At 31.0% G+C, this 23,648-nt stretch overlaps 1 protein-coding gene across 1 annotated transcript in view; it reads right to left on the minus strand.

The window, feature by feature from the left end:
* LOC145261199 (neprilysin-1-like) overlaps positions 1-23,648 on the minus strand; it is a 1,350,287-nt gene that overhangs the window by 482,347 nt on the left and 844,292 nt on the right. The window contains exon 3 of the mRNA XM_080119525.1: positions 6,687-6,728. Within this exon, the coding sequence (XP_079975651.1) occupies positions 6,687-6,728 (42 nt within the window). The remainder of the gene's footprint in view (positions 1-6,686; positions 6,729-23,648) is intronic.

The following is a 23,648-nucleotide window of genomic DNA, read 5'->3' on the forward strand; positions in this document are numbered from 1 at the left end:
GGAATTTTTATCTTCCACCAGACTATCCATTCGTGTGTAATCACCTTTTTCTTTACCATATTCTCTCTGCTTCACTTTTTTTTGTTTTCAAGTAAGATCTTTGACTTACTTGTTGTTTCATCAAATACTTTTGCATGCAAAATCCAATCCAGCATTTTGCTAATTCCTACCCTCTGATGAGAAGGAAAGTATTTCTTCGAAACTCCGCGGATTAAGGACTATCAATTTATCTAGTGTTTCCTTTTCAGATTAAATATGTTTTTAACTCATTTCAAAGTGTTTTTTAACATGTTTTATTAACTGTTTGTTCATATATATATATATATATATATATATATATATATATATATATATATATATATATATATATAATATAAAAGATATAACGAATTTTTAAGCAAAAAGCGTTTCCATAATCTCCGAGGTTGGAGACACTATTAACCGTATTATCGTTAAAAATCAACGAAAATTGACATAACTTTAAAAGCAATAAAAATAACGCGTTAAGTCATCGCACTCGACCATAATACCTACGATTTTAGCTTAGAATCCTAAAAACAGTTAAGCTACACTGACGAAAGGTAGTGCCTCGAAAGACGCGTGATGGCATTACATCGGCGACTGAAAATTATCTCTCTCTCTCTCTCTCGCTCTTTATATATATATTTATATACATATACCTTATATATGCTCTGCTATTATCAAACAGAAATATTGAGCTTTATTCTCATTTAATGGTTATTCTGTTTCTTTTTCGTAACATTAATAAAAAACGTTAGCTATAAAAATCCTTTATATTTCTAAAGTAAACATTCATTGTACACATACGCCCCCCCACACCCACAAGTTCGGGGTAATTGCGCCAACTAGCTGAAAGGTCTCTTTAGCAAACACGCATGTAAAGAGCACTGTTTTTTAGTTGGATCAATTACCCCCGGATTTGGAGCAATTACCTCAAAGTATGTTGTATATATATATATATATATATATATATATATATATATATATATATATATATATGTATATATAACTACTTCATTTATTCACATAAATTTAATATACGAAAGTATAGATTTATGCGTAAACTTTAAGTATTTACTTCAAAAGTGCTCAATACGTAGGTATAGCTAGTTAGTAATTTATAAAATATATATGGTGATTAAGCTACACTGAATATTCTGCGTTTCATCCAACTATAGGATTCGTCAGGCTTATGCGCGAATTCTGTGGTTGCCTCTTGTTTTTAGATTTGTTGAGGATTTCTAGTTGGCCAATCAGGTTTCTAGTATAAACCGCGCCCCTTCCTATCAGCACATGGGCATGCATTTTATCAAACAAAGGATCTGTTTTAGAACTAGGTTAATGGTTTTAGGTGGCCGTTCTCCTTTTCTTTTTTTTATACATATAAATATACCTATGTGTACACAATAATGCACATATATATACACATATACATATATATATACATATATGTGTGTGATCGTTTATGTATATTCATGTTTATTTAATTTATTTATTTGTTTGTTTTCTATTGTTATTGTTAGTTTTAAAGCTATTTTGTATCGCTATCCTAGAGTAAGTTTTATTTTGTGAACACAGTTGTTTGCTATTTCCCGCCTACAGTTTAATAGATTTTGAGGTTCTTTAAAGTACAGGATAGAAAATTTTTCATGGAGGCATAATTTACATGGGTCGTCTAAATGTCTGCATGTGGTAGCTTGTCTCATTATTTTCCATTCGACTACCGGCGAATGTCCGCTTTCTTTGAGTTCCCAGTATTTATTCGCTAGTGTTGTTTTTATACGGTGTTTTTTATTTTTCAATGTGCTTTTGTGGTCATAGTATCGGGTTTTGAAATCTAAGGAAGTCATGCCTATGTAATATTTCTTGTTATTCGGGTTTTCTTTCGCAAATATTGTTGCTTGATAAACTACGCTTTGCGAAGAAAACCCGAATAACAAGAAATATTACATAGGCATGACTTCCTTAGATTTCAAAACCCGATACTATGACCACAAAAGCACATTGAAAAATAAAAAAAACACCGTATAAAAACAACACTAGCGAATAAATACTGGGAACTCAAAGAAAGCGGACATTCGCCGGTAGTCGAATGGAAAATAATGAGACAAGCTACCACATGCAGACATTTAGACGACCCATGTAAATTATGCCTCCATGAAAAATTTTCTATCCTGTACTTTAGAGAACCTCAAAATCTATTAAACTGTAGCCGGGAAATAGCAAACAACTGTGTTCACAAAATAAAACTTACTCTAGGATAGCGATACAAAATAGCTTTAAAACTAACAATAACAATAGAAAACAAACAAATAAATAAATTAAATAAACATGAATATACATAAACGATCACACATATATATATATATACATATATATATGTATATGTGTACATATATGTGCATTATTGTGTACACATAGGTATATTTATATGTATAAAAAAAAGGAGAACGGCCACCTAAAACCACTAACCTAGTTCTAAAACAGATCCTTTGTTTGATAAAATGCATGCCCATTGGCTGATAGGAAGGGGCGCGGTGGATACTAGAAAGCTGATTGGCCAACTAGAAATCCTCAACATATATAAAAACAAGAAGCAACGACAGAATTCGCGCATAAGCCTGACGAATCCTATAGTTGGATGAAACGCAGAATATTCAGTGTAGCTTAATCGCCATATATATTTTATAAATTACTATATATATATATATATATATATATATATATATATATATATATATATATATATATATATTAGCGTCCAAAAGTTAAGGAACGGGCGATCATTTTTCTTTTGGATGGCTTCTAACTTTTTCTATGAAAAAGGAAAAATACATTTTTGGTAAATTTTACAATGTTTAATAATGGTAGCTAAATAAAAAAATGATCTTTTTTTATTTTTTTATTTTAAATATATATTAGTTTTTTTTTTACATATAAATAAATTTAATTAAATTATAGGTGTCCAAAAGTTAAGGAACGCGGAAAATTAATACAACCTTAGCAATTTTAATAACCACTTAATAAAAATGTCGACTCCGAATATTTGAAAACAGCTATCTATAAAAGAAAAAACAGCTTGTTTGTAACCATTATGACGAAAAAAAAAGTCCATTTGGATGATTGCTACAATATTGACAAGGTCTAAAAGCGTTGTTTTACGGGTTATTGAAAATATAAAAAAGTTTTACCATTGGCTGAAAAGAAAAAAAATCGGTCCGACCCCGAATGACAACTAAGGGGGAGAATAGAAAAATCACTCGATCATCTCGTTCTGATCGCTTTAAAACGGCAGTTTCGATATCCCGGGATTTTACATCCGAAACTGGACAAAAAACTTCCTGACGAATGATCTCATGAAGATTAAACGAAGTTGGATTATTTTCAAGAAGTCCATGTTCAAAGCTTTAAATTAAAAATAAAAAAGGCCATATTGTTATTCGGCTAAAACATTTGTTTTGGGAAGAAAAAATTGGGAAAATGTTCATTTTAGTGATGAATCTTAATCCAATATTTCCGGATCATACAAAAGACCACACGTCAGAAGAAAAAACGGAGAAAGACTGTCCCCTAAGTGCGTTAAAAGTACAGTAAAATTTGGAGGGGGTAGTATAATGGTATGGGGCATAATATCTTCAAATGGAACTCGTCCCCTTCTGAGGATTCATGGGAAAATTAATGGCCGAATGTACAGATAATTGATTAGAGAACATGTGGTTCCTAATCTTACTGATTCTGATATCTTTATGCAAGACAACGCACCGTGCCATAAAGCAAAAATAGTTTTAGAAGGGTTAAATGGATCCAATATTTGCGTTATGGATTGGCCAGCTCAGAGCCCCAGCCTGAATCTAATTGAAAACCAAAAAATCTTGATGATTTATGGGAATGCATAAAAACAATCCTGGAATAATATTTCACCTATAACATGTGAACGATTGGTTCTGTCTTGCAGCGAAAGATGCCATAGTGTGGTTGTAAACAAGGAGCTTTTCAATAAATACTGAAAGGATTCTTTGTTTTTTCATTAATAATTTCCCCGTTGATTAACTTTTGGATACCTGTAATGTAATTAAATTTATTTATATGTAAAAAAAACTAATATGTATTTAAAATAAAAAATAAAAAAGGATTATTTTTCATTTAACTACCATTATTAAACATTGGAAAATTCACCAAGTTGCCACATCTGTCTGTTTGTCTGCTGTCCCCCCTCTCTTTCTCTCTCTCTCTCATATATATATATATATATATATATATATATATATATATATATATATATATATATATATCTTGTAGAGAAACTTTGTGGAAGATAAATCTAAACAGACCATTAATAAATGATGATTCATAAAAACACGAGTAAAACTAACAGACGTAATTACTAACAAAATTACTAACAGAATTACTAACGAAATTACTACCAAAATTACTAACAGAATTATTAACAAAATTACTAAAAGAATTACTAACAGAATTACTAACAAAATTACTAACAAAATTACTAAAAGAATTACTAACAGAATTACTAAAAGAATTACTAACAAAATTACTAACAGGATTACTAACAAAATTATTACAAAATTACTAACAGAATTACTAACAAAATTACTAAAATAATTACTAACAGAATTACTAACAGAATTACTAAAAAAATTACTAACAGAATTACTAACAAAATTACGAAAAGAATTACTAACAAAATTACTAACAGAATTACTAACAAAATTACAAACAGAATTGCTAACAAAATTACTAACAGAATTACTAACAAAATTACTAACAGAATTGCTAACAAAATTACTAACAAAATTACTAACAAAATTACTAACAGAATTACTAACATCATTACTAACAGAATTACTAACAAAATTACTAACATAATTACTAACAAAATTACGAAAAGAATTACTAACAAAATTACTAACAGAATTACTAACAAAATTACTAAAAGAATTACTAACAGAATTACTAAGAAAATTACTAAAAGAATTACTAACAATATTACTAACAGAATTACTAGCAAAATTACTAAAAGAATTACTAACAGAATTACTAACAAAATTACTAACAGAATTGCTAACAAAATTACTAACAGAATTACTAACAGAATTACTAACAAAATTACTAACAAAAGATTCCATAATAAAATTCTTTAAACACAATCGAAATAGAAATGAACTGTCAAGGCAAATCATTTATAGAGAATGCGTAAGAGATGTAAAAATAGATACAACTGACTTCCATATTATTAAAAAAAACTATTCTGAGAATGAATTCTGTGACCAGTTTTAAAGAAACAGCAATCTGGAACTCTTGGTTAAACTGCATCTGCATCTGTATCTGAAAATACAGTTCTAATAGTGTGAAAGATATATAAAAATGTAACGCTAAGCAGAACACGTACATCCAGGTTGATGTCCACGACGAGATAAAGACACGACCCTCCCCCTTTCGGGGAACCTTTGTGGCCTTCGGGCCTGCAAGCTATGACTAGCTATGACTAGCAAAGACCAGATGTGGGGGCATCCCCACATGCCTGACCATTAACCAGCTCCCATTTCCCACATCTCGGGAGCTGGTCCCCTTTTTCCCTTCCCCCTCCCTTCACTCCTCACATTAAAAATCGGCCTTGTGCCTAATTTGCACGGTGGGGGAGCAAATAAATACCATCTGTTCCGGCAGATACTGCAAGCTATGACTAGCTATTACTAGCAAAGACCAGATGTGGGGGCAACCCCACATGCCTGACCTTTAACTAGCTCCCATTTCCCACCTCTCGGAAGCTGGTCCCCTTTTTACCTTCCCCCTCCCTTCACTCCTCACATTAAAATTGGCCTTGTGCCTAATTTGCTCGGTGGGGGAGCAAATAAATACCATCTGTTCCGGCAGATACTGCAAGCTATGACTAGCTATGACTAGCTATGACTAGCAAAGACCAGATGTGGGGGCAACCCCACATGCCTGACCTTTAACCAGCTCCCATTTCCCACCTCTCGGGAGCTGGTCCCCTTTTTTCCCTTCCTCCTCACATTAAAAATCGGCCTTGTGCCTAATTTGCTCGATGGGGGAGCAAATAAATACCATCTGTTCCGGCAGATGCTATAATCAAAGACCATATGTCGGGTGAACCCCACATATAAGACCATTGCTCTTGTAGCAATCAATTATTTGTCAATGTAGGGGAAACCCTTTATACAAATTGTCACTATCCAACTCCTCTTCTCCCCGGGGAGCTGGTCCCCCTTTCCCTAATCTCTCCACATTAAAAACGGCCTTGTGCCTAATTTGCTTAGTGGGGAAGCAAATAAATACCTCCCCGGTTTAGAATATCGCACATGTGTGGAACGATCTTTTTTGTTTTGTATTCCTAAAATAGAAAAATGCATATCTTGTTCAGGAGTATAATTCAGGGGAGATCACTTGAATATTGTTGAGCAGACATTGGTGATTAATTTTTATGCCAGTTGTGATGATAGATGATATTTAAAGGAGGAACATTAATGTTATGCGAACTTATATAAAGATAAAACAGCAACGTTGAAAACCCCTGGGAATTAACAAACAACACCATTAATCGAGAGCTTAATCCTTGTTGTGTTTCTTAGTTAGAGTTCATAAAAAGCAAGAATCAACAAAGCGTACAAATAAAATAACCGACTTACCTCCCTTGACACAATCTTCACTCAGACATATCTTGCTAGAACCTGAAACGACAGAAAATGAAATTTAACATGTAATTGTCTTTGTGTGGAATTATGTTTATTTTAATCAATAATCTTATGTTAACTTAAATAATATTAAAAAAAATAAATCAAATCTTGCGATTAACTCAAAAAATTAAAAATATTTCTAGCAAATGAATTACTAGTGCAAAGATAGCTGTTTAAAAAGTACAAAGTTACTCTCTAAAAATATCACCTATAAAATTCTTATTGCTGACATATATGAGGTGTCTTCAATACGTTTCCAGACCTTTTTCGTATGGGCACACACATGAAACTCTAGTACCCCCCCCGAAGGAATCTCCTCCGACTGCAATGCACTTGATGTACTGTTCCAACAACTTCCAGAAGGCTCCATGGAAGTCCTTTTGCGCGAGCGTGTCGAATGACCCTCGTCAGAGCTTTCATCTTCTCAATTATCTCATAAGGTTTTCGTTGAGCTTAGGGAATAACCAAAGGTCAAAGGATGCAAGGTCCGGACTATAGAGAGGATGAGGAACCATCTTAATGTGCATCTTGGTCAAATAGTCTGTGATAAGGATATAGTTGTGGATTGGTACATTCACGCAAATCTTCCGCATCTTCAGTTCCTCCCGATTAATTGTGTGTAGAGTTTCCACACTGGAATCAAACTGTACACTTAATGTCTCTATAGACACACGGCGGTCCTTATCCATGAAATTCTTTATTTGGTTAAGCAACTCTGATGTTTTAGCTTTTTTATTCCTCTCACAGTTCTCATCATCCCTCACAGACACCCTACTTTCCTTGGATCTCTTATGCCACTCAAAAACTGATGCTCGATTCATATAAAATGGCCCCAAAGCAGTCTGAAGCATTCCATACTTTTCTGCGGCATTTTTCCCAGTTTAAATCAGAATTTTACTGCATTTCATTCTTCTAAAGTGTCCTCACGTCCAGATTGCATTTTTGAAATTCACCAGCTTCTGCTTGTGACAATCACACTTTACCTCTGAAATTCCAATTCCTGCTGTAGCTGTTCATTTGATCCTGAAATCATAAAACTTAGTCAATCATCTCATAGTATGTATACTAATAACATACTGAATTTTCAAGTGTCCAAGGCAATTTTAAATGTCTGTACAAAGAAGTCTGGATACTTATTGAACGCACCTCGCATATATATTTTATTTTAGAAAACAAAAACGATTTAGACAAAGGTCACACAACAGGGTCAAATAATAAACCTTGCTGAGTTAGGTAAACTGAAATAAGTTCGAGAAGGATAGGATTATTCTGCAACCCCTTTTCTCAGAGAAGAGCCCTGCTCTCGTGTTATTTTCATGACAAGCGTTCGACTGAACTCCAATCTATGGTTCTCCCTTGCCAAACTTCCACAAAAACACTCGACTAGCTACAACCACTATCAACAATTTCCTCCACTCTCTATCTGTGCCTAAACCTAAACACATCTTCCATGAACAAAGTTTTTTTTCCCAGAACTGCCCGCCTATGAAACGCTGTTCCACTGACCTGCTTCCCGGTTGAATACAACTTAGTGACCTTCAAATCCAATGAAAACAAGTTCTTGTTGAGCTGGCCTCATAAATAATCAAATTCTACTTAATTTACACAATTAACGATTACTACGTCACCACCTTACATTAATTGACCCCTATCCTCGATTGGCGTTCGAGCCTTGATAAGTGGTGACTTCCAAGTAGAAGAAAAAGAGATGACAGCTTAAATAATATGCCTGGACTATGAACATGTAAGTGTAAAAAACGCTAATATACTTAAGTGATGCGCTTAAAACATAAGTAACTCTTTCTACTTCCTTCCCTTTTTACCCTTCAATCACTGGACGATCATATGAGTGAAAAAACCTTCAATTTTTATAAAAACATGTTGTTTGAATCAAATAGTACTCAGCCAGAAAGGATGACCACGCTAGCTAGCAATTAAGACATGTGTCACTCAACTTCATGTAATTAAATTAATTACAAATAACAGAAAATAGAAAACGACTACAATCGACTTGATTATCTCGAGGTGCTCAGTTGTATTAGACGGAGATTACGTCACATGGTTCAAAGATAGAGTGTGGGAGAGGAGGCAGTACAGATAAGCATGCAAAACGTTTGGACATATAATGATATAAGCTGACAATATATGATTAAACATTAGCTCTTTCTCCCTCCATCTCATTCTCTCTCTCTATTAGCCAATGATTTGGGACGAAGATCAATTAAATAAATTTACTCTGCATCTAATCAGCTTTGTCTCGACTTAGTTCATTTGAAAAAAAATATATAAGGAGCTTTGATTTTAGGACGGCCATCTACCGGTCTAGAAAGATCACACAAAAGCACGTACAAGGAAAAGCACGAGTAAAAGTTATGACACAAGATTGAGAACGCGAAACTGAAAAAAATTTAATACTCAAACACAAATAAATAATTGAATATCAGGCCAGGAACCTTTAGACACAAATTTCTTTTGAGCTAATATATAAGTATTTTTTTCTTACATGGTAGTCACCACTTATCAAGGCCCGGAGGCCACTTGGGGATAAGGGGTTATTGCGTGTGCAGTAATCAATGGGATAATATCGTAGTAATCGTTAGTAATGGAGATTTGATAAAGTGTCTTACTTAAGGGGGCGGTTCATCAGGAATTTGTTTATGTTGGACTTTAAGACATCCAAGTTGTAGTCAGATGGGAAACAGGCAAACGGAAGAGAATTCCACTGGCGTACACTTCTAAGAAAGAAACTTTGTTCATGGCATTTTGATTTTGGCACAGATAAAGAGTGGGGAAAATTATTGACAGTGGTTTCGCTAGACGGGGTTTTTTCGTGAAAGATTGGCGAGGGGGACCAAAGATTGGAGCTCAGACGAGCACTTGCCATGGAAATAGCGATAAAACCAATCCAGGCTCGCAACGTCTCTTCTGTGGGATAGAGGTTGCAGGGAAGAGAAAAGGGCACCCCCACTATTATATTTTGTCTATTTTGTACTCTGTCAAGGCAGGATAAGCGGTTTATAGCAGCTCTTTCTCATATGTGGCATATTCTATGTGTGTATTAATGTATATATACGCATTCACCATTACGCACGCGCGTGTGTGTGCCTATGTATAATACTATACTTGATGACTTTTATACTTATTGTTAAAACTAGTATTTTTGTAAGCTAGTGTTATGTATATTATCTAATATATAAACGGCTATATGTCGGTCTGTCTGTCTGTCTCCATATATATTCAAACTCTATCTTCTCCGAAACTAAAAGTCGCAGAGCAGCGCTAGAGCCATCAAATGATTGAATTTTTACAGACTGTTCTTTTCTGGGTCTTTAGCCAGTTAAATTTTTTTTTTTAAGGGGGTCAAAAATAGGGTCATAATGACAGAATCGTTAAACATTTTGTACATTCATCTTAGTTTATTTTTAATTTTTAATCAGTTTAGATACGTGTTACATTGGTATAATGTAACGTCACCAGCTTTGAATCCTATAGTTTCGCTTTCGATTCTAGCTGATGGCACCTAAATATCTTTTTTTTATTTTTGAAATCACGACGCTAAAATAATATATACAAAATCTGAACAAATGAAAATATCATATTTAAGCGTATTTTACACTCGAGCAAAGCCGGGCGCCACCCGCTAGTATATATCTATATATTTATAAAAGTGAAATACTTTTCAACCTATATACTCAACAAAATTTTTTCTAAAAATTTGAAATTTGGTATGTAGAGTATTCAGACACGTGGAAAACTTTTTAATCGGTTTTCATCCGGAAAAGGGGCTGCTAAGGGGGTCAAAATTGCAAAAAAGTGGTACGTGGATATCATCAGACATTTATTTTTGTCAACTGTTTCACGAATGCACATGTGTGAATCGTTCAAATGATAACTTCCTTATATTAAGAATAAGTAGGTTTGAAAACACTTTTTAAAGATCGTATCAAGCTGGCCTACTAGTTACCATACTTGACTCACTCTCTTGAGGTTTTAATCTCCGCTCGAGTATTTCTTTTTACTTACAAGTACTGAACTATATAGGAAAAAACATAATACTCGCATGCACATGTCTTAGTTTCTTTCCTTTTGTTTTCATTTTAAAAGGAATAGTATATTACGTTATAATAAATATGGAATCTGCATTAATTAAAACATAATGTTTACGCGTTTTTTGCCACCGGGCAACATCGAGCGGCTAGCCCGTGACCCGTTGGGTCAGTATGCTATATTAGCTATGGAATTAATGTATGAGCGTGACACTTGTGACTCAAAGAAAATAGTTTTTTTGACATAACAGAAACATTTCTATGAAAGTATATTAAAATGTAAAAAGAATATAGGCAGATTTTTATTAGTCGTACTGTTTATAGTTGTTTATTTTTGAAAAAAAAAACCCCAAAAAAACAAACTTACAGCCATTGAATTATAAGTGGTTTGCCATACTTATAGATAAATATGCACTGAACAGATACCATAATACTTATAGTTAAATTTAAATTTTGATATATCTTTTAATTTAAAAGCGAAAATAAAAAAAAAACAATTGGGACGGTGAAAACGTACACAATAAAACAATACGTTTTATTGTCGCATTGATTATCTATTTGTAACGCAAATTAAAAAAAACATAATTTCGGGGTTATTTATTTATGTTGGTAGTGTAGAAGAAAATGTATGAATTTTTTAAAGAAATGTGTATTAAAAAATGGAAAATAAATGAAAAACAATGAATGCGGTGGGTAAATCGCCGTTGTAAAATGCTCTTATGGTTTTCAATGTGTTAAAGTAGATTTATTTGTAAGAAAATTGCGTTAAAATAACTTAAACGTAATACGGAAATAACCGATGTAAAAAAATGCAGAAAGTATTAACAATTGTTTATTTGGATGATTTTAACGCGAAAAAATACAAACAAACAAACAATTGGGACGCTAAAACGTATACAGTAAAAAAATATGTTTTATTGTCGGAAGTCGTAAACCAGATGTTGGGTTATAACACCCGTTACAAGGTCATTTGAGTTTTATAATGATATATATATATATATATATATATATATATATATATATATATGTGTGTGTGTGTGGGGCCTATTCCTCGAATGGCTCATGGGCCTTGATAATTGGGGCAAGTGTAACATATTTCTATCAAATTTCTATCTCTCAACCTGCCTTTATCAGTCTTTCTATCTTATTCTTTTCCTCTCCCAAATCACTTCTTCTCCTTCGCCCAGCCTATTCCTCTCTAGATGCACATATACACAAACAACTTTCCTTTATATATAAAAGATGCCTTTAGAAATGACTCATTATTTCTCTTTAAGTAAGTATATAACGACTCTGAAAAACCGCCTCTTCATGACGAAAACTGCCCCAACCCCTTAACACTTAGAGAATGAATACATTTTTTTGTCTAAATTTTATATATTATACATCCAGGGCAAAACCGATCAAGGAAACACCAACTTGGCTGGTATTTGTTTAATCATTTTTTACTTTTAAGCATCATACAAACATACACACGAACAATTGCCCTGTACATATAAGATAATATTATATTGTACTTTACAAAAATATCTTTGTATTTTGTATTTTTTTTGTTGCAGATTTATGTTTGGTTTTTGTCAATGGACTTTGCAATCTTAGGACATCAGTTTGTTTTTTATATTATGGTTAAACGACAAACAAACCAATTCCAATAATGTTTTGAGATCATCGGAGCAAACAAAAGAAGAAACCGCACAGGTTGAAATGAACAGAAGATATTCAGAGATAACTTCTTTGATTCGACAGGATTGACCAAAGGCCAAGCCCTTAAAAGGACAGATAATAGAACAGGAGAATCGATTGGTCAAAATATCTGCCATGTCAGAAAGGTCAACAAAACTTTGAGGTCAAGGAGGTGAATGTGATATTTGGTCACTTTATATAAATATCTTTCCTTGTCATTCAAAGTGCATTTTTATTCTTGAACAGCTCATATCTCTTTCTACATACAGTTTATATATATATATATATATATATATATATATATATATATATATATATATATATATATATATACATATATAGATATATATGTATATATATATATATATATATATATATATATATATATATATATATAAAGTTCCTGTGCACATTTCCCTACGCAATAACTCTGTCAATTTTTTGTCTAAAGACTGGAAATTTGATATACAGGGTACTGAGATTTGGTAAAATCGATGTGATCGGCTTTTGGCCAGAAATTTGGCGACTATGGAGTCAAAGTTCAACGATTTGACCTTTGAGAACTCTACCAAACTCCTCCGACAATTTTGGGTCTATACGCTTAAAATTTTAGATATAGATTCCTTGGACATAGATCTAACTTAATAACTTGATTTAAGTCCAAAATAATAAATTCTAATGGGGTCATAATAGGGGTCAAAGTTAAAAATAATTGACCTCTTTTTTTTTTTTGCTCAACATACACCTCCAAATACCCGGACAACGCCGGGCACCTATGCCAGTGCATTATATATATGTACATTATATATACATACACTATATATATTCATATATGCATTATATATATATTTATATATACCTTATATATATGTACATTATATATATGTACATTATATATATATGTACATTATATATGTGTATTATATATATATACATTATATATATATATTTATATATACATTATACATATATATATTAATATATATTATATATATACATAATATACATATACATTATGTATATATAAATCTATGTGATTATACAACTCAAATGACCTTGTAATGATGTATGTAACCCACTTTCCGGTTTACGACATCCGGTTGAGCATGCGCGCATGACCTGCGCACTAAAATATTTACGTTATTATTTCGAAATTATTATTTAACATGGGAAGAATGGGGTTTAAAATAACTTAAACGTAATACAGAAATGAACGATGTAAAAAAAGAAAAAGAAAAGAAAAGCAGATATATCAAAATTGGAATTTAACTATAATAAGTATTATGGTATCTGTTCAGTGCACATTTACCTATAAGCATGGCCAACCACTTATAATTCAGTAACTGTAATTTTTTTTTTCAAAAATAATCAATTTTAATAAACAGAACGACTCAAAGAAATCTATCTATATTCTTTTTTTTCATTTTAATATACTTTTATTGAAATGTTTCTGTTATGTCAAAAAGCACCTATTTTCTTTAGGTCACAAGTGTCACGCTCGTACATTAATTCCATAGCTAATATGACATACTGACCCAACGGGTCACGGGTAGTCTAGTATATATATATATATATATATATATATATATATATATATATATATATATATATAGTAAGTTTTGGAAATATATATGGAAATTAAGCCAAACACAATTCTGCGGGTCGAATTCTCACGATGATTGAACACGGCGAATTCTATATAGCTTAATTGCCATATATATATTTTCAAAACTTACTAGCTCTACTTACGTAGTGAGCACTATTGAAGTAAGCACTAAAAAATATGCATAAATGTTTATGTAGATACATGAAATAATCTCTTTCTCTCTCTCTCTCTCTCTCTCTCTCTATATATATATATATATGTATATATATACATATTATATATGTGTGTGTGTGTATATGTGTGTGTCTATGTGTGTGTATACCTAAATTTATATATACATATATGCATATTTAATTTATAATAATTATTATTATTCCAAGTTAAGACTTTTTTAAAATTCCATTTTCACCCCAAACAAGGTACCGTTGCCACTTTGATGTAGGGGGCTACTTTCAAGGATGTAAGTTGCAGGGACACTATGTAAGAAGTTGAGCAGCAAGATGTTTGTTCACATTACACTTGAACTTCTGTAGGTCAGTACAGTTGGGAAAACCGAACCCCGGAAGGGAGTTCCAAAGTCTAGAAGTTCGGGGGAAGAAACTACTGGAATATAAGGCTTTCTTACATCTAGGGATCTCTACTGTGTAGGGGTGAGATTTTGCTGCTTGTCGAGTTTGTCGGGGGTATTTTCGAGGGGGCACAAGTGCTTGTAGTTCGTCGAAGCATTCACTATTGTACAGGGAGAGGGATGCAACATTTCATCAATGGGACAGAGGTTGAAGCTAAGACGGCAGTTCAGGACCTATCAGCGACTCTCTTTTGACCCTGTTCAGGAGTGAGAGACTAGCAGCAGATGCACCAGCCCAAATGTGACAGCAATACTTCATACATGGGCGAATGATGGCCTTACATATGCAGGATACTTTCAGGTGTAAGTAGTTTTCTAGCACAGTAGCGAGAGCCCACCACCCTCGGCGCCCCTGGTAATACCCTCAATATATCTATTCCAACTCATGTTCCCTGTGAACGTTATTACAGAGCATCAACTATAACAAGGCTTATATAAAAGTGCCCAATACAGAGTAGAGCAAGATATACGTTTTACTTGTCTTTGCATAAACATTTCGGTGTCGCTACACAGTCATGAGTATGTTTCAGTCAGCTAAATGTTTATTCAAAAACAAATAAAAAGTATATAATATCATACCGAAATGTTTACGTAAAAGCAAATAAAAAAAGTATGTATAAATTTCGAAACAGTGTTTCATAGTAAATAATTGATGATCGCTGAAAACGTAGGAATATTGTTAGTTCGAAAAAAGCAGGTTTGTCCAGCGATTGTAGGAGATTACATGACTTACTTACAAAATAATTTTCTAACGAAGGACTAAAAATGAATTTGTATAAATTCTTTAAAATATAGTTTCAAGATTTAAAAGCTTCCATACTATGAATACGGTCAGGCAAAATGATCGAACACCTTTGTAGTTTAATCTGAAGTCAAACGTATACATTAATCGTCCTCGATTGAAATTTTGGATCTAGGTTACTTGGATATGGGTCTAACATTTTAATTTTATTTGAGCCTAAAACAATAAACGTTAGGTGTTAAAATTGGGGTCAAAGTATAAAAAAAAAATTGACGCCTGCGGTCTTTACCAACCTTTCTCTATGGTAGTTAATATATAGGGTCCGAGCAAAGCCGGGCGGAACTGCTAGTATATATATATATATATATATATATATATATATATATATATATATATATGTATATGTACAATTCCAAGTTAATATTTTTCAGAGGTAAAACAAATGATGAAGTTTTTACGAGATTGATACAAAGGTGTTCAATACCGAAGTAGGGCAATACATATTTTTATATGTTTTACATAAGCATTAATATTTCGCTACGCACTAATGAGCATGTTTCGGTCAGCTAGTTAAGAGTAACTAGAGACCGCTTCAAGCCATATTGCTTATACAAATGTTTAGCCCGTAATATATAAATATACAACAACAACAACAACAACAACAATAATAAAAATAATAATAATAATAATAATAATAATAATAATAATCATCCTCTGTTTAACATCTGCTTTACAGGCCAGGTCAATATCCGAAATAACATAGGCTGAAATGGAACATATACCTGCACCCACGTCGTAATTACTAAGCCATCTCATTATGAACAGGTTTTGCGAATCCAGGAAAAGACGGAGATGAAAATGTCATCCTCACTAAAAGACGCACATGTTCCGGAAATGTACGTTTTTCTCATTCAACTATACCATAATTACACCCCCACATACCCGCCCTATACATCCGCACGCACGTTCACCTAGCTAATCTACCCACAGTTTTACGAAGGAAAATCAAAATGGCCGAATGAAATTATCTTTGGCTTACATAACAAGAAGATAGGAACAAAAAATAGTTTGAATTATGTTCATAAATTGTTTATTTCCACTCATAAAGATAAATGCTTTTCGAAGATGTCGGAATCATCGTCAAACTTGTCAGGCCGCTTCTTTATCTTAAGGTTAATTCAATTCAGAGGGGGAAAACGGAACAAAATTAAATAAAAAGAAAAATAAAGAAATGTGGAGAAGCGCACATTCTTCTTGCAAGTTGAAAAGCGATGCACAAACATCCTGTTTTCTTGACATTAAAGTTAATCAACAAAATGACAATTTTTTTGGTTGTATTGTTTATAACATCCAGCATTTACAGCGTTGCATAAAACTATTCATACGAAACTCAAGCCAGTTCTTTTATATATACTTCACATTTAGTGCGTCCACACACACACACACACACACACACACACACACACACACACACACACACACACATGCACATATATATATAGTTCAGATAATATATACACAGTGTATCACAAAAGTGAGTACATCTCTCACATGTCTTGGTCCTGGATATGACCTTAAACTATATCCGATGGTGAGGCCCCAGCCTGCGGGTTTTTGGGAGTGTGGAGCCACCCTTTAATTTCCATTGCTCCCAGGTCCACTCTGACCCGGAGTGGTAGTACTTGCTAGGGTCACAACTATGGGCTAAATAGAAACCGACTTGAAAACAACAAATATATTCCAGTAAAAAATTGTTCTTCAAAATCATTGGATTCGGCATTCAATAATCTGAAAAGGGTTGATATGCCGTAATACAAAAACAAGCAAGCAAGCAACCAAACCAACCAACCTCACATTTCTGCATATATTTAAGTATATCTCTTCAATACTGGCAGAATGACACTTTGATTCAATGAAAACTAATCTATTTAGCTTTTTAATAGTTATATTTTTCTATTTAGCTTTTTAATAGTTATATTTTTTCTATTTAGCTTTTTAATAGTTATAGTTTTCTATTTAGCTTTTTAATAGTTATAGTTTTCTATTTAGCTTTTTAATAGTTATATTTTTCTATTTAGCTTTTTAATAGTTATAGTTTTCTATTTAGCTTTTTAATAGTTATATTTTTCTATTTAGCTTTTTAATAGTTATATTTTTCTATTTAGCTTTTTAATAGTTATATTTTTCTATTTAGCTTTTTAATAGTTATAGTTTTCTATTTAGCTTTTTAATAGTTATATTTTTCTATTAAGCTTTTTAATAGTTATATTTTTCTATTTAGCTTTTTAATAGTTATAGTTTTCTATTTAGCTTTTTAATAGTTATATTTTTCTATTTAGCTTTTTAATAGTTATAGTTTTCTATTTAGCTTTTTAATAGTTATAGTTTTCTATTTAGCTTTTTAATAGTTATAGTTTTCTATTTAGCTTTTTAATAGTTATATTTTTCTATTTAGCTTTTTAATAGTTATATTTTTCTATTTAGCTTTTTAATAGTTATAGTTTTCTATTTAGCTTTTAATAGTTATATTTTTCTATTTAGCTTTTTAATAGTTATATTTTTCTATTTAGCTTTTTAATAGTTATAGTTTTCTATTTAGCTTTTTAATAGTTATATTTTTTCTATTTAGCTTTTTAATAGTAATATTTTTCTATTTAGCTTTTTAATAGTTATATTTTTCTATTTAGCTTTTTAATAGTTATATTTTTCTATTTAGCTTTTTAATAGTTATAGTTTTCTATTTAGCTTTTTAATAGTTATAGTTTTCTATTTAGCTTTTTAATAGTTATATTTTTCTATTTAGCTTTTTAATAGTTATAGTTTTCTATTTAGCTTTTTAATAGTTATATTTTTTCTATTTAGGTTTTTAATAGTTATAGTTTTCTATTTAGCTTTTTAATAGTTATATTTTTCTATTTAGCTTTTTAATAGTTATATTTTTCTATTTAGCTTTTTAATAGTTATAGTTTTCTATTTAGCTTTTTAATAGTTATAGTTTTCTATTTAGCTTTTTAATAGTTATAGTTTTCTATTTAGCTTTTTAATAGTTATATTTTTCTATTAAGCTTTTTAATAGTTATAGTTTTCTATTTAGCTTTTTAATAGTTATAGTTTTCTATTTAGCTTTTTAATAGTTATATTTTTCTATTTAGCTTTTTAATAGTTATATTTTTCTATTTAGCTTTTTAATAGTTATAGTTTTCTATTTAGCTTTTTAATAGTTATAGTTTTCTATTTAGCTTTTTAATAGTTATAGTTTTCTATTTAGCTTTTTAATAGTTATATTTTTCTATTAAGCTTTTTAATAGTTATAGTTTTCTATTTAGCTTTTTAATAGTTATATTTTTCTATTTAGCTTTTTAATAGTTATATTTTTCTATTTAGCTTTTTAATAGTTATATTTTTCTATTTAGCTTTTTAATAGTTATAGTTTTCTATTTAGCTTTTTAATAGTTATATTTTTCTATTTAGCTTTTTAATAGTTATAGTTTTCTATTTAGCTTTTTAATAGTTATATTTTTCTATTAAGCTTTTTAATAGTTATAGTTTTCTATTTAGCTTTTTAATAGTTATAGTTTTCTATTTAGCTTTTTAATAGTTATATTTTTCTATTTAGCTTTTTAATAGTTATATTTTTCTATTTAGCTTTTTAATAGTTATAGTTTTCTATTTAGCTTTTTAATAGTTATATTTTTTCTATTTAGCTTTTTAATAGTTATATTTTTCTATTTAGCTTTTTAATAGTTATATTTTTCTATTTAGCTTTTTAATAGTTATATTTTTCTATTTAGCTTTTTAATAGTTATATTTTTCTATTTAGCTTTTTAATAGTTATATTTTTCTATTTAGCTTTTTAATAGTTATAGTTTTCTATTTAGCTTTTTAATAGTTATATTTTTCTATTTAGCTTTTTAATAGTTATAGTTTTCTATTTAGCTTTTTAATAGTTATATTTTTCTATTTAGCTTTTTAATAGTTATAGTTTTCTATTTAGCTTTTTAATAGTTATATTTTCTATTTAGCTTTTTAATAGTTATAGTTTTCTATTTAGCTTTTTAATAGTTATAGTTTTCTATTTAGCTTTTTAATAGTTATATTTTTTCTATTTAGCTTTTTAATAGTTATAGTTTTCTATTTAGCTTTTTAATAGTTATATTTTTCTATTTAGCTTTTTAATAGTTATATTTTTTCTATTTAGCTTTTTAATAGTTATAGTTTTCTATTTAGCTTTTTAATAGTTATATTTTTCTATTTAGCTTTTTAATAGTTATATTTTTTCTATTTAGCTTTTTAATAGTTATAGTTTTCTATTTAGCTTTTTAATAGTTATATTTTTCTATTTAGCTTTTTAATAGTTATAGTTTTCTATTTAGCTTTTTAATAGTTATATTTTTCTATTTAGCTTTTTAATAGTTATATTTTTCTATTTAGCTTTTTAATAGTTATAGTTTTCTGTTTTGCTTTTTAATAGTTATAGTTTTCTGTTTAGCTTTTTAATAGTTATATTTTTCTATTTAGCTTTTTAATAGTTATATTTTTCTATTTTGCTTTTTAATAGTTATAGTTTTCTGTTTTGCTTTTTAATAGTTATATTTTTCTATTTAGCTTTTTAATAGTTATATTTTTCTATTTAGCTTTTTAATAGTTATATTTTTCTATTTTGCTTTTTAATAGTTATAGTTTTCTGTTTTGCTTTTTAATAGTTATAGTTTTCTATTTAGCTTTTTAATAGTTATATTTTTCTATTTAGCTTTTTAATAGTTATATTTTTCTATTTTGCTTTTTAATAGTAATAGTTTTCTGTTTAGCTTTTTAATAGTTATATTTTTCTATTTAGCTGTTTAATAGTTATATTTTTCTATTTTGCTTTTTAATAGTAATAGTTTTCTGTTTAGCTTTTTAATAGTTATATTTTTCTATTTAGCTTTTTAACCGTTATATAATTTAATTATTTTGAGGAAAAATAAATTAACTCTGTTATATAATCTACACACAGATTACTTTTCACACACACACACACACACACACACACACACACACACACACATATATATATATATATATATATATATATATATACTAGTAGGGAGACCCGACCTTGCCCGAGATCGAATGATGATCAACGAATATTTTACACTCCTATATTTTTAGTATCGTCAAAATCCGTGAAATCGCTCGAAGGACGCTTCACATCCCTCCATGCAGTAACTTAGTCCAAAATATATGTTAACGGGGGAAAAAACATTAAGAAATTTACGTGCGGGATTTAAACCAAAAACAATACAAAAATAAACTTAGATTTGTAAATCTTATAAAATTCTTTGCAGTTAATTAAAAAAACTAAAATTAAGAAATTTACGTGCGGAGTTTGAACCTACAGATCACGTCATGCATAAAACAAAACACATTATCAACTTACCCACAGTAAAATTTTCACGGTTTGTTGTTCTTTCATTGTTGCTAAGTGACGATATGAAACAATGGCTTTATCGATCATGGATAAATTAAAATAACCGTTTCGATTATCGATTATCGGTAATTATCGAAGGTATTCTGTGACAAAAGATCACACCAAGACTTATGCACTAAAGTGCTGTAAATTTTAAAGAAAATGTGTTCAGCCGTTTCGGAGTCTATAAATAACGACTCGCACATACAGACAAGTTGCATATATATATATATATATATATATATATATATATATATATATATATATATATAATTTTCAGAGAGTTTGAGATGATATAATTATTTCCATAGTCAAACAACGTCAGAGCCAACATGAACCATGACAGCCAAGAAACCGAAAGTCTGAGACTCGAATTTCACTCTAATTTGGGCTCATCAATGAACACATCCGAACACGGGGTTCGAAACCCGAGTCTCTTGCATGCGAGGGGGGAGTACTCTGTCACTTAAGCAGACCGCGGCGAAATTCGATATATAGAATGAACCTTCTTTGTCTTGAACAAGGGGCGTGGTCATCCAAACAACGAGAAGCCAAGGCGATGTCTGACAAAGAGGAATTTTACACTTGCTAGGACGATGCCATTTAACATGCTAAACTAGCGAGCAATTGGTAATAGGATTCTTATTTGTGAGACTCCGTTTGTATTTTGTTTTTCTCTTGTGGTAGAAAAAAACACTCAACGGGAAGAGAGTTCTCAGGAATGATCGTACACTGATTGGTTGAAAATTCTTGGTGCCTAAATAAATGATTTTCCATAAATCATTTTATATATATATATATATATATATATATATATATATATATATATATATATATATATATATATATATATAACTACACCTAGGTTTTAAATAGGTCAGCTTACTTAGATATCTACTCTCCCCACGAAAAGCACATACAAAGGAAGGAGCGAACACCTAACGTCAACTGTACCATTATCCTGAAAGTGTCCGTCCATTAGCTCATTATGATGGGCGCTGTGAAAACTAGAAAGCTGATTGGCTAACTAAAAACTCAATAGCATGTCCGTATATAAAAACATAAGGTTACCACAACTCTTTGCATAAGCCTGACGAATTCTCACGAGAATTAAACGCGGAATATTCTGTGTAGCTTATTTGCCATATATATATATAAAGTCACTGTGTGTGTGTGTGAGTTCCTTCCTCATAGTTTTCAAAACGACTGAGCCTTTCTTTTGCAAATTTCACACGAAGGTAGTTGGAAATAAGCTATTGTAATCAGAAGCTGTATTGCAATAAGGTATCAAAAAAGGCAATTGATGGAGACCAGGAGAAGTACCTACACAGAAAGTTTATTGTGGAACAAGAGTTGGAAATTACGCAACTCTTGCTCCACAATAAACTTTCTGTGTAGGCAGTCATGCAGAGAGTATCCATTATCTCTCGAGACTGAAGTAAGCGCACTATTCTATTCTTAAGCAAAGGCAGGTTCGTCGTCTTCACAGCTAGTCTCTACCTGGAAAGCATCAGAACGTCAGTAAACGTTATTTCTAAAAAGCTTACCTTGAAAGGGAATTAATTATGTCAACCGTTAGTTTTGTACGATTCTTGTGAACAATGGATCCAACATACTTTCGCTTATCTATAATTGGAAATTACAAAATTAAAATGTCTCTGCGCTTGTTAGCAAAACAGCTAATGTCTTTTTCCATCTTTCGCAACGAAGCTTGAATTAACGTATTTCTGCTGGGAGACAATGGTTTGTGCTTGAAGATGAAACGGTTATGTTTGTCTTTTCTAAGGAATTCTATAGTAACTTTTACATAAATGGGATAGAAAACAAAACACTGTTATCTAAACAGGCGGGAAAAAGATTTAAATTATAATTTTTTTGCGTATGGATGTTGCTGTTTTTTTTTTTTTTTTTTTTTTTTTTTTTTTTTTTTTTACTATAGAGCCACCGTGTATCAAGGCCGAGAAGTCACTAAAGGAAAAAGGTTAATAAGTGTCAGATGAGATTGGTGATGGTCGAAATTGAGTAAGAATTAATTATTAAGGAGGATGGCTCAAGGAGAACTTATTGTGTTGGTCTTAAAAATGATCATGTTATAGTCAGCTGGAAAGAGGCTCCATGGTATAGTGTTCCACAGATGAGCAGTTCCATGAAAAAAAAATTTGCCCATGTAAGTTTTATTTAGTTTTAAGCACAGAGAGAGAGAGAGAGAGAGAGAGAGAGAGAGAGAGAGAGAGAGAAGGGGGAGAGAGAGGGACGTAAAGAAAGAGATATAAAGAGAAAGAATAAAAGACAGACAAAAGAAAAAGAAAGAAAGAGAGAGATAGAGAAAGATACAGAGAGAGGAAAATTATGCAAGAAGACGGCTCAAGAAAAACTTGTTTACGCAGGACTTGAAAGCGACCAAGTTATAGCCAGTTGTCAAGCAGCTCTGCGGTATTGTGTTCCATAGATGAGCAGTTATGTGAAAAAAGTTTTGCTGATGGAATTTTCGTTTAGTTTTACGAATGAATAGAGAGTAAGGGACAATTCTACATAGTGAGGCTCAATCGAGCATCTGCCACGAAGATATCGATAGAGCACGGATAGGTTCACAACAAAGTGGAAAGAGCCATGTATATAATAACATTTATAGTAATGGGATGCCTGACATTACCCCTATACACAATCATCTAATTAAATTAAATTTACCTTTTTGTAACCTATAATCTCGATTTACTGTATAAACTTCTGATATAATCTCTGTTACTCATATACTGAAAT

This window comes from Euprymna scolopes, chromosome 37 (genome assembly GCF_053919585.1).
Source record: "Euprymna scolopes isolate OS-2025 chromosome 37, ASM5391958v1, whole genome shotgun sequence".
In the NCBI taxonomy this organism is placed as follows: domain Eukaryota; kingdom Metazoa; phylum Mollusca; class Cephalopoda; order Sepiida; family Sepiolidae; genus Euprymna; species Euprymna scolopes.